This window comes from Haemorhous mexicanus, chromosome Z (genome assembly GCF_027477595.1).
Source record: "Haemorhous mexicanus isolate bHaeMex1 chromosome Z, bHaeMex1.pri, whole genome shotgun sequence".
Lineage (NCBI taxonomy): Eukaryota > Metazoa > Chordata > Aves > Passeriformes > Fringillidae > Haemorhous > Haemorhous mexicanus.
In genome coordinates this window covers 72,405,095-72,420,205 of record NC_082381.1, presented here as the reverse complement: position 1 = coordinate 72,420,205, position 15,111 = coordinate 72,405,095, and the positions used below count along the sequence as shown (strand labels likewise).

Sequence of the window (15,111 nt, the reverse complement as noted above, 5' to 3'; positions counted from 1 at the left end):
AGTGCACCAAACACAGTTTGCATCTGAGCATCTTTGATAAAAGCCCATATTAAAATATGACCCTCCAAGAGAATGGACAAGCTGAGGCATTCAGGCTAGATTTTTGCATAATGCTATAAAGGAACTGAAACCAAACATTTACACAGATACACAGTGATAAGTGATCTGCCATCCCTGTTCTAGTCCTGTTCAGCAATCCAGACACCCCTTCCCTGCTCAGACTAGGACAGAAAGGCTCCCTTCAGAGATTTTCAAAGTTTTCTCCTACAACTATAAATGTTTGCAGAATAGCTCTTCCCTTTCTGCTTGTTATGGGAAACTTGAGAGATGCCTTCATATAAAAGCTAGTTTGTATAAATGCTGTTACTCAAATAGCTTTGTATAAGAGTTATTCATCATATTTCAGCTAGTACAAACTCTGGAATTCACAGAAATATAAGAAAACCAGTAAACAGTTTAAAAATTGCAGTTCTGAGCAGAATGAGCCACAATACATGTGTCATATACAATGTCACATTTATGCAAATAAATGGAAGTGCACTTTATACATGGAAGTGCAACAGCTTATTTTGTACCTGGAAGCACTGCATCTATGAATAAACACAGAGCTATAGGCATCAGCCAACAAGACACTGCCTGCAAACCAGAAATATGGATAATGTCTCTTCCATGTACTTTTAAACACAGCAGGCTCACATCCAAACAGAAAACTGTATTCTAAAAGGAATACAGAGCCGTAGAAGAATTCATGAGTCACTCATGAGCTGGGCTTCTCAAAAAAAAAAAAAAAAAAAAGGAATTTTTAAAAAAAGCAACTTAGACTTTGCTGCCTGTCAATACCTTTTGCCTTTTTAATGAGATCACTTCGTTTTCATAAATACATATTTATGACCCCTGGTAAATCTTCATTATTATATGTCTTTTGTTTTATTTTGATTGGGATAAAATAAAAAAAAAAAGAAGCAATAGTTCAGATTTAGTTCTTCCCCTTCCAGTGAGGGAAAAAGATACAGGTCTGCAGTGCCTTCAGTGTGGGGGCATGCCCGAGCTGCTGTTCAAAGGGATGGTATATCCCTATTACTCTGACCATATTTGTCTTCCCTGTGTCAGCTCTGATGTTTGAACAGTCCTACAGGGAACTGATCTATGGGAGAGCTGAACTGGGGATGGAAATGGCTGAACCAGCAAGAAAAGGCAGAATATGTACCAGTCTGGGCTCTTTAGGATAGCTGCAACCTGCTGTCAAAGGCAACTGATGTGCAAAAGCTGCCTCCTAAGCAACAGGCATTAATTCCTGTTACTAGTAACACCTCAGCTTTCGATTCAATACCAACACTATAATCAATCTGTTCTAAACAAATACTACTTGTCCAGAGGGCAATGGGTTTTTTTGTGTTTTAATCCTCCAGCTTCAATTTGGCTGTATATTGCCAAAATAATTTCACATTGACATAATTTTTACCATAGAGCAGGATAAACAGTAACATTTTATTCCATTGCAAATTGGAATACAACACTTACCTCTCTTCCGATAGAAAAAAACCACTTGAAGTTAGTATTTTAATATTTATTAGAAGAACTAAAGCACTGCAGTGTATTGCTTTCAGCCCAGTCCTAGAGGAGCCAGTTCACAATACTGGAGTTATTACTAGTGTCTCTAACTTCCAAGCAAACCACGGAGAAATCAGGTTCTTTTGTTTGCTTACCATAAGAAGTCTAAATAACAATATTAAAAGAATACTAGGAGCACATACAGGTAGAAGCACAAGTGCTTCTATACTTGAGGCTTGCAGCATGACCATTTACCCTCTATTTTTTCATCTGCTGAAAGTAAGGTACTTGATACTATGCACAGCTACAGCCAAACAAAGCATTTTCAGTAACACATGTCTTTTCATTAGTTTTGGAAGACTAGTCCTCAACTTTTATGTGGGCAGGAACACAATAAAGACAGTTCTCTAGCTCTAGTCAAAAGCATTTACAAAAGTGAAGAAACTGGTGCTTTGCAAACAGGCATACCTAAAATACTTGAGTACTGTTTCACTCAACCTCCCATCCCAACATAAAAAATTAAAATCAGAGTGTGAGAGCAGAGGTTGATGGGCACATTTGGGAGCAGTGAGTACCAAAAGCAGCCCAATGCCTGTTTTCATTTATGTTTATCCTATGATCTCTCTGCAAAAGAAGGCTGTCAGTCCCAGCCACTGAAACACCACTTACCCTCCTGTTCTCATGTGTAATTCCATGAGACCTTGGATACATAAAATGACTTGCAGGAGAGCCACTCAAGTTACATTGTGTAAGATTCATCATCCCTTTCTGTCCCAAGTCTAAGCCGCACAAACATGTTGCCATCCCCAGAATAGCAATGCCTCTTGGCTGGGTTTGTGCAGCCCTATTCTTCATCCTGGGATAGGTGCCGGCAGAGAAGTGCCCAGGCCAGCTACAGCCAAAACTGATTCTGTTACAGAAACATAACCCTCAGGGCCACACCCATTTCTGCTAACTGTTCTCACTACTGATGGCAGCATGCTTTTAGCATTTTAACTTAAAATAACTTTTTAAACATACTTAACTTGAAAAGTCAAAGCAAAAGCTGCCTGCAGTATCTCCCCCTCTAGGGCTAAGGTGCCAGTTTGGTCACATGGACACTGGCAGAAGAGGTGCTCCACTACACTTGCTCTTCCATTTCCAAACCAGGATTAAGTAGTTTTGATACAGGAGAGGCCATGCCAGCTCTTTAATTATGAAAAAAAGGAGCAGCATCAGGAGAGGACAACACAGATAATTTGGGATTCATCATTGGTTATTAGGTCACTGGATTCCCACATACTGTTGCGGTCAAGCTCCCTCTAGCTTACACACAAAGCTGCTGTTGGCAGAAGCTCTTATCCCAGAGATAACAGCTATGCTTGGACCCAAACTAACCCATCTAGCTCTGCCAAATGAGTCTGGGGTTTCACTAATTCTATGTTAGGAAACATAAGAAACTGTAACTTTGACCTAGAAGTGGGCTGAAAACCCAAGTTTTAAATTTGTCTAGCCAGACACAACAGCTTTTTTACAGGTGCAGTGACCTCTGTGGTGTGAGAGCAACAAGTGATGTATACCGCTGCTTATTTAAACAGATGGATAATATAAACTATTTAACATTTTCATGCAACAAAGAGTTAAAGTAGAGAATTTGATGACTAATACAGCGAGTGGTGTTTCCATGTGTGGCCCCTGCTATGAGATGGGACATGCAGCATAGTATTATGTTCAAAATTGCAGTTTTTTCTCCTGATAACAGCAAAGCCATGCAGTCAGGACTCAGATAATTCTGGCAATCTCCTGTAAGCAGAAGAACAGAATATTCCTCAGCATAATTCAGACTCTTGAAGAAATCCAAATTGTTGCCAAATCAAGAATGTCATAGAATCACAGAATTGTTTAGGTTGGAAAAAAGCCTTGAGATCATTTGAGTTCAACTGTTAACTCAGCACTGCCAAGTCCACCACTCATTTATGTCCCCAGGTGTCACATCCACACATCTTTTAACTACTTCCAGGGATGGCAGTTCCTCCACTTCCCAGGGGTAGCCTGGTCCAATACTTAACAGTCTTTTCCAAGTACTCTCATCCTGCTGCTGGCTGCCTAGGCCCCTCATCTAGCTACAACCTCCTTTGAAGCAGTTGTAGAGAGTTGCAAGGTCACCCATGAGCCTCCTTTTCTCCAGGCTGAACCCCCAGCTCCCTCAGCTGCTCCTCTGAGGACTGGTTCTCTACAGAGTCATGGCTTCACCTGACACAGCACACATTCAGCAGCTAACTTTAAAGAGCACGTTTTCTGCGGTACACATCCACACACAAACACACACACACATGCACACCAAACTCCTCCGGCCGCTCCAGAAAGCGGAATTCTAGTGTCTGGTTATGATTAACACAGCCTCTGAGTAATGCCACATGCTAACAGCCTGTCCTGCTGGGACGCAGCCCATGGCTGCAGAATGTGTGCAGGGCACAGATGAAGACAGCATCGGAGTTCAGAAAACAAACAAGGCATCCAGTGCTGCAGGTCTGGCTTGGAGCCAGCAGCAGAACTCTGCCTTGCCACCTAGGCAAGTGTGTGTGTGTGTGTGTGTGTGTGTGTGTGTGTGTGTGTGTTGTCCTCACCTTCCCGCACTAGCTGTCCTTTTGAAGACATCTGAACTTGATTTGGTTTCTTGGTATGCACTAAGGCTATGTTAATCAGCAAGACAAAAACATACTGCACAGGAGCCATTAACCTTCTTCAGATGTCCCTACAATGGCCTCATGGCAGTTTCTAGATGAATAATCTTATTATTGAACAGAAGGAAGTAAGTAGAAGTCTAATCTCCACAAAGCCTCTTATTTTTACTGGGCAGTATAGCTCAATCAAAGTAAAAAAAATGGGTGCAGAAACAGACAGGGCTCTGGAAACTCGTTGACTAATTAATGGAAAACAAACTGATCTCCAATGAAACACTTCCTGTTCAAATGTCATCTCAGAAGAGCTAAAAGCATTTGTACCCCTCTAGTTTAAGGATGCTACTAAGCAAAGCTAAGTTTTGCAGTTACTACAGAACTGAGTGAACACAAGGATAGCTCTGAGCATAGTAAGTGTGTGAACCAGGACAGACACAAGGACAGGATTTATGGTACTTTGATGTAGCTTGCATAGGAAGGGTTCGATTTGCACTGACTTGCTACCTGCCCATGTGGGAGGTTGCCAAGAATCAAACTCATACACACAAAGCCCCAAGACAGCTAAGCTTCATATTTTCCTCTTCAGAACTTTCCAGAGAAGCTCTTTGCATGGATTCAAAAGAATATGCCACAGGCACTCCAGAAAGCATTATTCAAGCCACATGAAATTAGTAACTTCAAAATAAAGAGCTCTTTACTTTCTTGCCAAAGGCTGAATTTTTTCCAAGCCTAGTAGGTTAACTAAACAAGGTCTTAAGTCCAGGCTGTTCAAGACATCTTCTACTGTCTTGTATGCACCTAGAGAATTGTATTATCTAATTACTCATGACTCATTACCTTCAGTTAATGAGTTGAGAATTCCTCCTGACCACCACTGTTTACCCAGGCTGCAGAAGAACATGCCTTACACATATGGGACAGAGGTAAAAGCTCAGACAGCTCCAGATCCCTGATGGACAACTATAATCCAGTCAGTATGAATTATAAACAATACACATTGCTACACATCTACCAAGGTTTTTCTTATCTCCAGGTTTGTCCTTCTGTGAGATTTAAGTATCACATTATCATGTTGTTTAACAAAGCCATGTGAGAAGATGTTGGATGAGAAGGGTCTGACTGAGCCCAGAGGGGCAAGTCGGTATTAGGGTACTCACTGTATAGCAGTAATTGCTTCACTGTACTATGGAAAGAGTGGCTTTGGGTTTGAAACACTATTACAAGTGGACCCATAAAATTTTGGAAATTGCCAGTCATGGTGAGCAAAAACACTTTAACAGCTGATAGGAAGTGACACCACCATATTCGAGCCAAACCCAGGATATAATACTTTTATGAACTCTTTATATTTACATTTGATAAGACTGGTAAGCAGGGGAGACAATCCAAACAGGTTTAGCCATAAAAAAAAACTCCATGACAGATCAAAACTGAACATCAAGCTTCTGAGATAGCTTTATTTTAAAATAAAGCTTAAAAACTACATAAACCATATTGAAGAGCCACCCCTTCTGTGTGTACTTGTAGGGGTTTTGTTTGTTTGAACAATTGATTCACTCACAGTGGACATGAGAGAGTGAAAAAATTGAAATGCAACAAAGACAAAAAAAGCAAATTTAATCTGAGGTCTGTAAAAATCATGGAATGCACACATTATGCAACTTATGCATTATGTTAGCAATTTATGTCCAGGACTAGAGTTTAATCTTACAACTACATTAATAACAAAATTCCATAAAGTTGTTAATGCCTTCTGTGTTACCATTTAGCAGGGGGAGAAAAAAATCAGTCTTCCCTAAGAGTGAAGATTATTTGTCCTAGTTCACTGGAACAATTTCAACTTAAATATAGTGATACCCAAATTAAGCATGTCTGAATTGATCTTATTAATAATATTTACTGTCCCCCTGCTTTCCTCACTCTGTAGCCTCTGTCCCTAAAAAAATACAGAAAAATAAAAAGGAATTTGAAAATTCAATTTGATCTACTGTTTTGTGTTTATAGGTCCAGCCATACTTCATCTGTGTTTAAGGGTCTTGTTTGCTTTATTTTAAAATAGGCTTTGCACATCTCATTAGATCAGACATGTTTCATTATAGATTTCTATAAGGCTTATAAATTTAAAAGTATTATAAGCCTTATAAACTTTATAATGTGTACAGTTCTTTAAATGTAACTAAATTCAAGTAGCATCTTATTTTCAGAACACACTTGTCACTGGGCTCATTTTTAGACACAGCGCACAAGCCAAGTACCATATTAAGTATTCTTAAGCATAATGAACATCATTCTACTTCTTGTCCCAGTATCACCACCCTTACAACTCCTACTGAGAAGTCTTTAACTGTACCAGACAAGCATCCTACAAAAGCCATGTCCCTTCTGCAAAGCAGCCAAGTAAATATTCAGTACTGGGTAGCTAACAGATCTTTTGTTATCACTTAGATGGAAAGAGCATACTTACTGCTACGAAGAGCATGCAGTACATGGAGAATGAAGAATGGCCAGAATAAAATGATAGTCTGGAAAAGAAAAGATCAGACATCATCAGTTTTCTTTTACAATATTCAGTCAGCAGTGATACTAATCTATATTGTACAAGTGAATTGGTAAAATGCAAACATGTCCATATTACTCTTCAAGGAGGCTCCTTAGGCACATCACACAGATTTTGACCAAGAGTACAGACTTCACTGCTCAGCAGTTACTCTCTTAGAGAGTTAAGCTGATCACTACATCAGGCAGTAAGTACTAGACTTTCTGCTGAAGTTTGAACAGCAAGGGAACACATCTTCAAAGACAATAATCAATAATCAAGTGTCCTTTAATAGTTCATCTTGACAAATGCCAGAATACTTTAAATATAATTACTTCTTAAAAGTCCTTATTTTATAATCACAGTATGTGTATGAATACAAATTACATTAATCACTCCAAAACAATTACTTGCATTTAGTCACCATCAAGAGGCAGTAGTTAACAATAACTAGTAGTTCATATTACATTTGTACACCTTTGTGTACATTTGTACACCTTTCTGAAATGCATGATTCACAGAGACCCTGATTATTTATTATTGAAAGGTAGGGGGAAAGGCAGGAATGCAGTTTATTAGCCACTCAACAGCAAAAGATGACACTTCATCTAACTCATAGAAGTGATTCGTACTTGGCGATCTCATTGAGAGTGTCAGCATCGCCTTCAGCTCCCAAAGGCTAGACAACTTGACACTGACAGTCCAGGATTCCTTTGGCCAGCTCCTCCCCTGCACAGCTGGTTTTGTGAGGCACCACAGATGCTAAAAAACACCACCCACCCCTTCAGAAAAGAAGGCAAAATGTAAAGACAATTTAGTGTTAAGCAGGGAGATGAAAGAACTGTAGTTGGCACTACTTTTTTCCATTTTATGCACAGAGCCTTTAAACAGTGCTGCTTCACAGGCCACCAGCCAGGTTTCAGCCAGCCTTCCGTGCAATTTAACTGCACAACCAGAGCACTCCCCCATCAGCAGTTTGGCATACAAAAACATGCCCAGCTTAATAAATTTTCATAGCTCTGTGGTCTGACTTCTATCATATCCATCAGGTCCCTTATTTTGGTGCCTCTTCCAGGCAGAGACCCCGAGGCCAGGGAAACTCTTAGTCAAAGGAATCATTTCCTCTCTTTGGACTAGGAGTAACAAAGGCAGCTCTGACACACAGCAAGATAATGAGGTTAAAGATGCCCTGCTCAAATACCACAAAGAAGGCAATGAAACTGTCTTGTGCACAAGTGAAACTGTAAAACTTCCTGAATTAGTTGGCACATATAACATTTAGAAACTGCGTCAGAAAATGTCTATATAAGTTTATCCCAGAAGTTTTAGAGCTTTTCGTTTATGGTTGATTTGAAACACTGGCAACAGCTTTTGGTTTCAGAGGTACTAAATAAGCAGTCTGAAATAAGATGACTTTTATTTCACCAAATAATATTTTCCAATTAGCTTCTTGAAAAGAAAAACATTGACAATGTACTAGCTTCAGATGTTTAAAGTTCAAAACCATTAAGATAACACTGCAGCTAGAGATCCCTTTTCCACTCTTGTACTCAAACACTACATATTTCTGGGTGAGAGTCCACAACAAAAACCAACATAACAAGCATTGTGAAGAGCCCTGTCCTTCAAGTATGTCATATGAGAATGCAAAGCACACTGTTCTACAGAAGATACAAAACAAGGAATTCTTGGCTCCTGTGACAGTATTTTATTCAATAGCTGTGGGGCTATTCCTGTTGGCCATAAGATGATATTTCCTATAATTATGAAAGCAACCTGTTGCCAGCTGAAGGAATTTAGAAGACTAGTAAATGATGAAAGGAAAAAATACCATTCTTTAAGTATATTTTGGAATTCCTATACCCTTTTAAATGTGTTCTTGACTACTGGTCTTTTTTGTTTCAGGAATCTATTAGCCTAAGATACATTAAGAATGCCTTGTCCCAGGTTGAAGATTACAAACTTTGAATGCATTCTTATCAGGCATAGATAAGTAGGCCATACATGACTGAAACTATTGTGCTTAGCACAGAAAGTATTGCCAGAAATACAAATGAGACAAAATACTGATCCAACTTGTACATTGTGCAATCCCAGTGCAATCTCTTTGGCAATACTGCTGTCTCTAGACTTCTTTAAGAAAAAGACATTTTTAAAAAATCTTAAAATCCTTTCAAAACACTAAGATGGACAATGAAAAATTTCCCAACAATTCGTCAGCACATCAATAATATCTTCCCAAAGCCAGGAGAATGTCATGTCTATCAGACTAACCAAGCACTTGGCTTCTTTGTGATCCTACTGCAAGTGCTGGTTTGCCATGAGCCAGTAGTAAAACGGTATAGACAACTCTCCAAATCTCTACCTCTCACCAGTGAGATAAAGGCTAACTTACCCCAATAGAATTCACACATCAGATTCCAAAATATCCTTTTCAAAATAGTCTTAGAACAATATCTGGTGAAACTGAAGTATCATGAAATAGAGCTGGCAAGTGCTATCTTGATCTGATTGTTTCCAATTTTGACATTAAAAGACCAGTTTTTCAGAGGTCCATGTCTTTCACTCCAATACCTACCTCACAGATTTCTTCCTATGTTAGAAATAGGGCTTCATTTTTACAGGAAAAAAACATAAGCTTTAATTACTTCCACTTGGACAATATATTATTCCCAAGTTTGAAGAACGCCTTAAGTGGTAACATAAAACCAGTTTCAGGTCTCAGTTGAGGTTTAAAGTACACTCCTAGTTTCCAAGGTACACAGTAGAGCTGGACATCATAAAAAGGTCTTAAAACAAGGTAATTTAAGGGCTGTTTTGCTTTCTTGAAACTTAGCTTTGTCATGAATTTCACATGGTTTCCAATAAAGACAAAGACAGTAAAAAAGTGAAGACACAAGTAAAGACACAGTAGTTCTTAAAAAGGTCGCCGTAAGATTGACTACAATTTATCACTATGGTTCATTACTGAATGTCTGCATTTTTAAAGAATACCTGGAAAAATAATCAAAATACAAACAATTCCTACAAGAAGCATATCAGCTGAATTACTGTTATTTTAGCCAGGATTTCTAAGCCCAGATAAGCAAGACTAAGAGAGATTGCCTTGGAGGACTTAACACTGACAACCTTCTCTTACTTTCCATGCACAAAGCCAGCTTAGCCCAGGGAGCAGAGCCAGCCTGACTGGTTATGTTTCTTCAATTAGTAGAAAAATTAAACATAGTACACAGCACATAAAAGGATCATTTTTTGTGGACTGTGACTTACTACTTAAAACATGCACTTTCTTGTAAGTTCTGTTTGGCATTATTTTGTAAAGTACATTAATTACTGGAATTACTGACACTGAAACTCAGTAAACAAGCTTGATGTCTTGTCTTCATTTAATATCTTCATGTGAACACCTGAATGTGCAGAAACGTTAAGACAAATCCAGGAATCTGTCAGGGAAATTAACAGCCTTGGGAAAGACAAGACTAGAGAACAACTTAACACATATGGTACAGTGGAGCATTAAATGGTGAGAAATTAAAGTAAGTGACAGTAGAAAGAGATATTCCACAAGAAAGGGCATGCTGTGGTGCTTCAATAGACCTGTCAGAGGCTGAACAATAAGGAAATCTTCCCATCGTAACTACAGAACTATGAAATGATCCCTTGGAGAAAAACAGAAGGCTCAGCAAAGCATTATGCACGCTCCCATGTCAAAGCAAATAAATACACCCAGCTGGATTAGCCAGCACGTCCTTTCCATCTTCAAGTTCCGTGGATTCTCCCAGTCTGACTCAAAGCTTCCACTGACATTTGTGTTACCCATTCCATGATCTGGAGGGAGAATAAATGCCAGAGTGCTGCAGCTCAGCATGCCTGTGTTGAGTAAGCCAATGCTTGTGACAAGCAAGCCACATGCTTGTCAGTGAAATATTCCTAGTATTTCAGTGCCATGGTTTAAAGTCCTAGTTCTACACTTAAAGACCACATTCTTTAAAGTCAATTTTCTCTGCATTCAACAATCAATTTGCTTTCCCAAGATTCACTCTTTTCCTCATGCGCTGGACTTGCACCACTACGACTTACAAGATCAGCGTGGGCTGGGAGTTTTGAGGACTCTGAAATTAAGCCCTCTTGTCATTACTGCAAAGGAAAGTTGAAATAAATACAAAAGTAGCTCACCTACTGAACAATATCAGGAACTACTCAGAACCCCATGTTCCCAATTTCTCCACTTTTTTCCTTGTCTGACAGTAATTATACCCACACTTCAGTACAAAGCCACACATTTACACATTGGAAATCACTGCCAGTGTCTTTCCAATTCAGTAATCCTCCTCTGGAAAATTTTATTGACAATTTTTTCAACAGGAGACCTAACATTGAATAGCAAGCATCTTGCACAATCCCACAATCACATCTGGGCTGAAGGGTGGATCCACTCAGCTCTGCTTTATGCAGCGGCAGATAGTGAGGAAGCTGCTGATGTAATGTAATGACATGTAATACACACGATTTGATACCATGACCATGTTTTTGCAGACTTTCCACTTTTTTCCTTTTGCAGTCTATCACACACAAATTTCCCTGCTTATCCCACTGACATAAACCCAATCTAACAGGTTCTAAGAAGAGATAGGTATTTAGACCTATTTCTAATCACCTTCCTAACCTCCAGCCTGTGAAACAAACGCTGCTGATTGTGCAAGAAACAGGAGTATAAAGTAACTTTTCCTCAAGCTCAGCATCAACATGAAGTAGTTTTAATCAGCAGTAGAGTACTGCAAAGGTTGTCTTAAGTGCTAGATTGACCAGATTCCAAAGGTGGTTAAAAGCTTCTGCTGGCATGATTTGATGGGGGTTTGTTTCTTTACTCTCTGAGACTTGAAGAAATTAACTGATGATACATTCAGGTGTGCAGATACTCTGTAAATTTTATTTGAACAAAAGTATTACACACTGATGGAACAACCTAACAGAGCAATGATTACCCTAAACTAGCTATTTTGCATCTGGCAACAGAAGTTTATATCAGCAGCTACCAGGGAAATAAACTTGATTGTAAAATAACCAGTAATAAAAAAATTTCATACTGTTATTGTTTTTTTCCTTTTAAAATTAGCAGTAGTCAATCTGCACATGAACTTCCAGTTTGTTTGTATTTTTAGCAAAGGAGCAAGCAGTAACCAAATCCTGTCATTCATGCCACACAAAAACATGTACATTTTGAGCTTTCAATATGCCAAAGTCCAACAAAATTCCATGCTGCAATTTCCTTGTGCACATTGCAAAACCATTACTAAACAACTTAGCTCTCAACAGTTCTGATTTTATCATTCAATTTAACTCAATGCACAAAAGGAAAGTTTAACTTTCCATTACATTTCCAGATAGCCTCTTCCAATAGGGAAGAAAATAAAAATTAGGACTTTGTTTACTTCTCTTCACAGTAATTCCATCTCAGGAGAAGACTAAAAGTGAAAATGGCAGCAAGGGGTACTCAAACCAACATTTCTAAAGACTAGCAGTTTGCTCTCACATGCACCAGATGACTCCTATTCCATTTATTATGTCTGCATAACTTACCCACATAATAAGTTTTTGACTGGCAGTAGTATTATTTTACATAAAGGGAATGAAGACAGAAAATTATAATCTCTATTAAATCAGGGATTCATGTGCTATTCCTTCTTTAAGGAACTGCTTTGGGTAAGAAGTGCTTGACAGGCATGCAGGAAACATCCTCCAGCAGATTCCTGTAATCTTCAAAGGGAAAAAGGAAAGCAGGCAGCGGGAGAACAGTTAAGGGGATACCTGTTCCTGGAGTACTATGTGGTTGATACAGTTATACACACCCCAAGTTTTATCTTATGAGACTTTTTCCTCCTGAAAAACCTTAGATATAAGTTTTGCAAACCAGTGAAATTCTGTGAATGAGAAGATGTATCTACCTGCTTGGTTGGCCTCAGCTAGCTTCCAAATAATTTTCAGGATGCACTGAACACAGGTATATATTTTGACTTCAAATGGCCTTAAGCATGATAAGCTACTAAAACAGATTTCAAGGCCAGCTTTGTCTGAAAACCATTAAAGGGGGAAGGGTTCTAGTTTCAGTCACAAAAATGAATGTTACCCACCACTACTCAAAAGGTCCAATTCACACTAAGGCAAAGGAGATATAAGCTCAGAAACAAGGTCCAGATTGCAGAACTGCATCTCATTTGATTAGAGCATGTTGACTTTTCATATTCAATTCTCCCTACCACCAGTCAGTTTCTTTTGCAAAGGCAGTTTCTATTGCTCCCAGATCAAGTACAGCCCCATTTCAAAAAGCACTACCAGCCTAGAAGCTTCTAAGGCTTAAATATTTAAAGGCTTTTATTCACTCCCATGGCTCATTTTTCCTTCCAAGTAAAATTATGCGTAGTTGCCCTGACTAAGCTCCTTCTCAAACTTCTCAAATGTGATGAATAATTTCACCCAAACCAGCCACATTATATCTTGAATAGCAATGGCATAAGGAAAAAGCTGCACTATGTGAACAGTAGTACATGTGTGGACTTCTGTTCCTTTCAAATGCCTCAGTATCCAAGCTGCTTCAGTTGTTTTCTGTGGGGTTTATTTGCATTTATGTTTTCAGAAGTGAAAACTAGTAAATCAGCCTCTGATGAAAATTCCTATACATAAAAATTTCAGTAGTGTAGAGCACTTCACAGGTTGAAAGCTCCATAAAAGAAATTATCAGTCCTATATACAACATAGCAGTATGCCCCTAGTAAACACATAGTGAGTCTTTGCCATGTCAAATTTCTGATTCATGATGCTGACTGAAACTGCCAGATGAGAAGTAATCCATTTAGTTATGCTTGAATCATTAAGTGCAGTTTGGTGTTCCACAGAGCTTCTGTTTCAAAACAGAATATTGGTACAGTCTATAAAAGCCAAGTAATTTTAATGCTAAATAATACTTCACTATAGAAATAGTCCCCTTACTGACAGGCAGGGAGACAGATAAGGAGAGGGACAGACAGGTCATTTAATACAGATGGGTTAACTTAAAGTGAATGTTCAGACTCTTGATTGAAGTTTAAAAATTCCAGAGCAAACCAGTTGCTATCTAATGAAACAAGAGAAAACAAGCACTCATTTAAAAAGAAGTAAATAATGCATAAGCCTTGGAAGTTTTGCAAAGGTAATTTGGGCTTGTAGTTTTTTGTTTTAACACAGTTATAGTTTTGAAGAGATACAGAGAACAGACTACATCAGAGTTTCACAAGTTTGGTTGAACTTCAAACAAAGTTATATGGGTCAGTCCCATACCAGCCATCTGGCAGTGACATCCTGCTTCTGGGAATTGCTCAGTGATTTAACTCACAGCTCCTGCAGGGCTACAACCAGAGAAGGAGATATGAACAAAGCTGACAAATTCCTGGCACGTGACTGGTGAAGGGCACCACCTTGGCAATTGTGTTGAAATAAATTACCAATGTCAAAACAGTCAGCTCTGATTTCCTAAAAACTTCCTTTGAAGATTACATTTTGAATTTGCAATGGCAGACTACACAACTTGTTTTGAGTGCAGTCAGCATTGGAGCTATGCATCAACTAAAGCAAGGAACTATTTTTTCCTTTAAACATCTGAGTTGTAACATGAATCTGTACATTAGTAATACAATTATAATTATGAATCTTGACAGCTGCATTATCCGTTACCACAAACAGAAAGCTGACAGACTGAAATTAGAGAGCTACAAATATCTGAAGTTAAGTTTAACTTCAAATGAAGTGCTTCACACACATAGACGTCCTTGCTAGCTGTGCAAGTGTGCTTTTGGGAGACGACAAAGCTCAGACTGCACAGGGTGTCTCTGAAGCAGCAGCCTTCTACAATATGGTATAATATTTACCACTTTAGGTTCAAAGGTTTAATTTCTATGCATGTGCTTAGTGAGCTGACAAATAATCAGGAAGGGCAGTTTCCTGGACAGATTCCTGGATCTGCTTTGTCATGAGCTTTTCAGTGTTGCTCCCAACCCAGAACTCTGAACTTTTAGGTCCCACTGCAACGTCCATACTCAGCAAAAGGAGCTAAAAAAAGTAATATCTAACAAAAATGTCTAGAAGTTAGTTATTGCATTAATGTGACAAACCTGCACTGCTCAGCTAAAATGTAGTACATACTGTTTTCAAGAAAAATTTGTAGTAAATTCAGAAAGCTTGAGTAGGTAGAAAAAGGAGGAAAAAAATATATAGGGAAAAAATATTACACTGTATAAGAATTTGTACTGAGGAGAATTAGTTTGACGAGTGTTAAAGCAACATGATACAACAAACTGTACAGCAAATTGCAACCAAATTTAACATCATTAG

The 15,111-nt window shown here is 38.7% G+C and overlaps 1 protein-coding gene across 1 annotated transcript in view; it reads right to left on the bottom strand.

Annotated features, from left to right (window-relative positions):
* The window catches only part of PLPP1 (phospholipid phosphatase 1), a 63,124-nt gene that overhangs the window by 7,697 nt on the left and 40,316 nt on the right, over positions 1-15,111 (bottom strand). Inside the window, exon 4 of the mRNA XM_059836784.1 lies at positions 6,676-6,733. Within this exon, the coding sequence (XP_059692767.1) occupies positions 6,676-6,733 (58 nt within the window). The remainder of the gene's footprint in view (positions 1-6,675; positions 6,734-15,111) is intronic.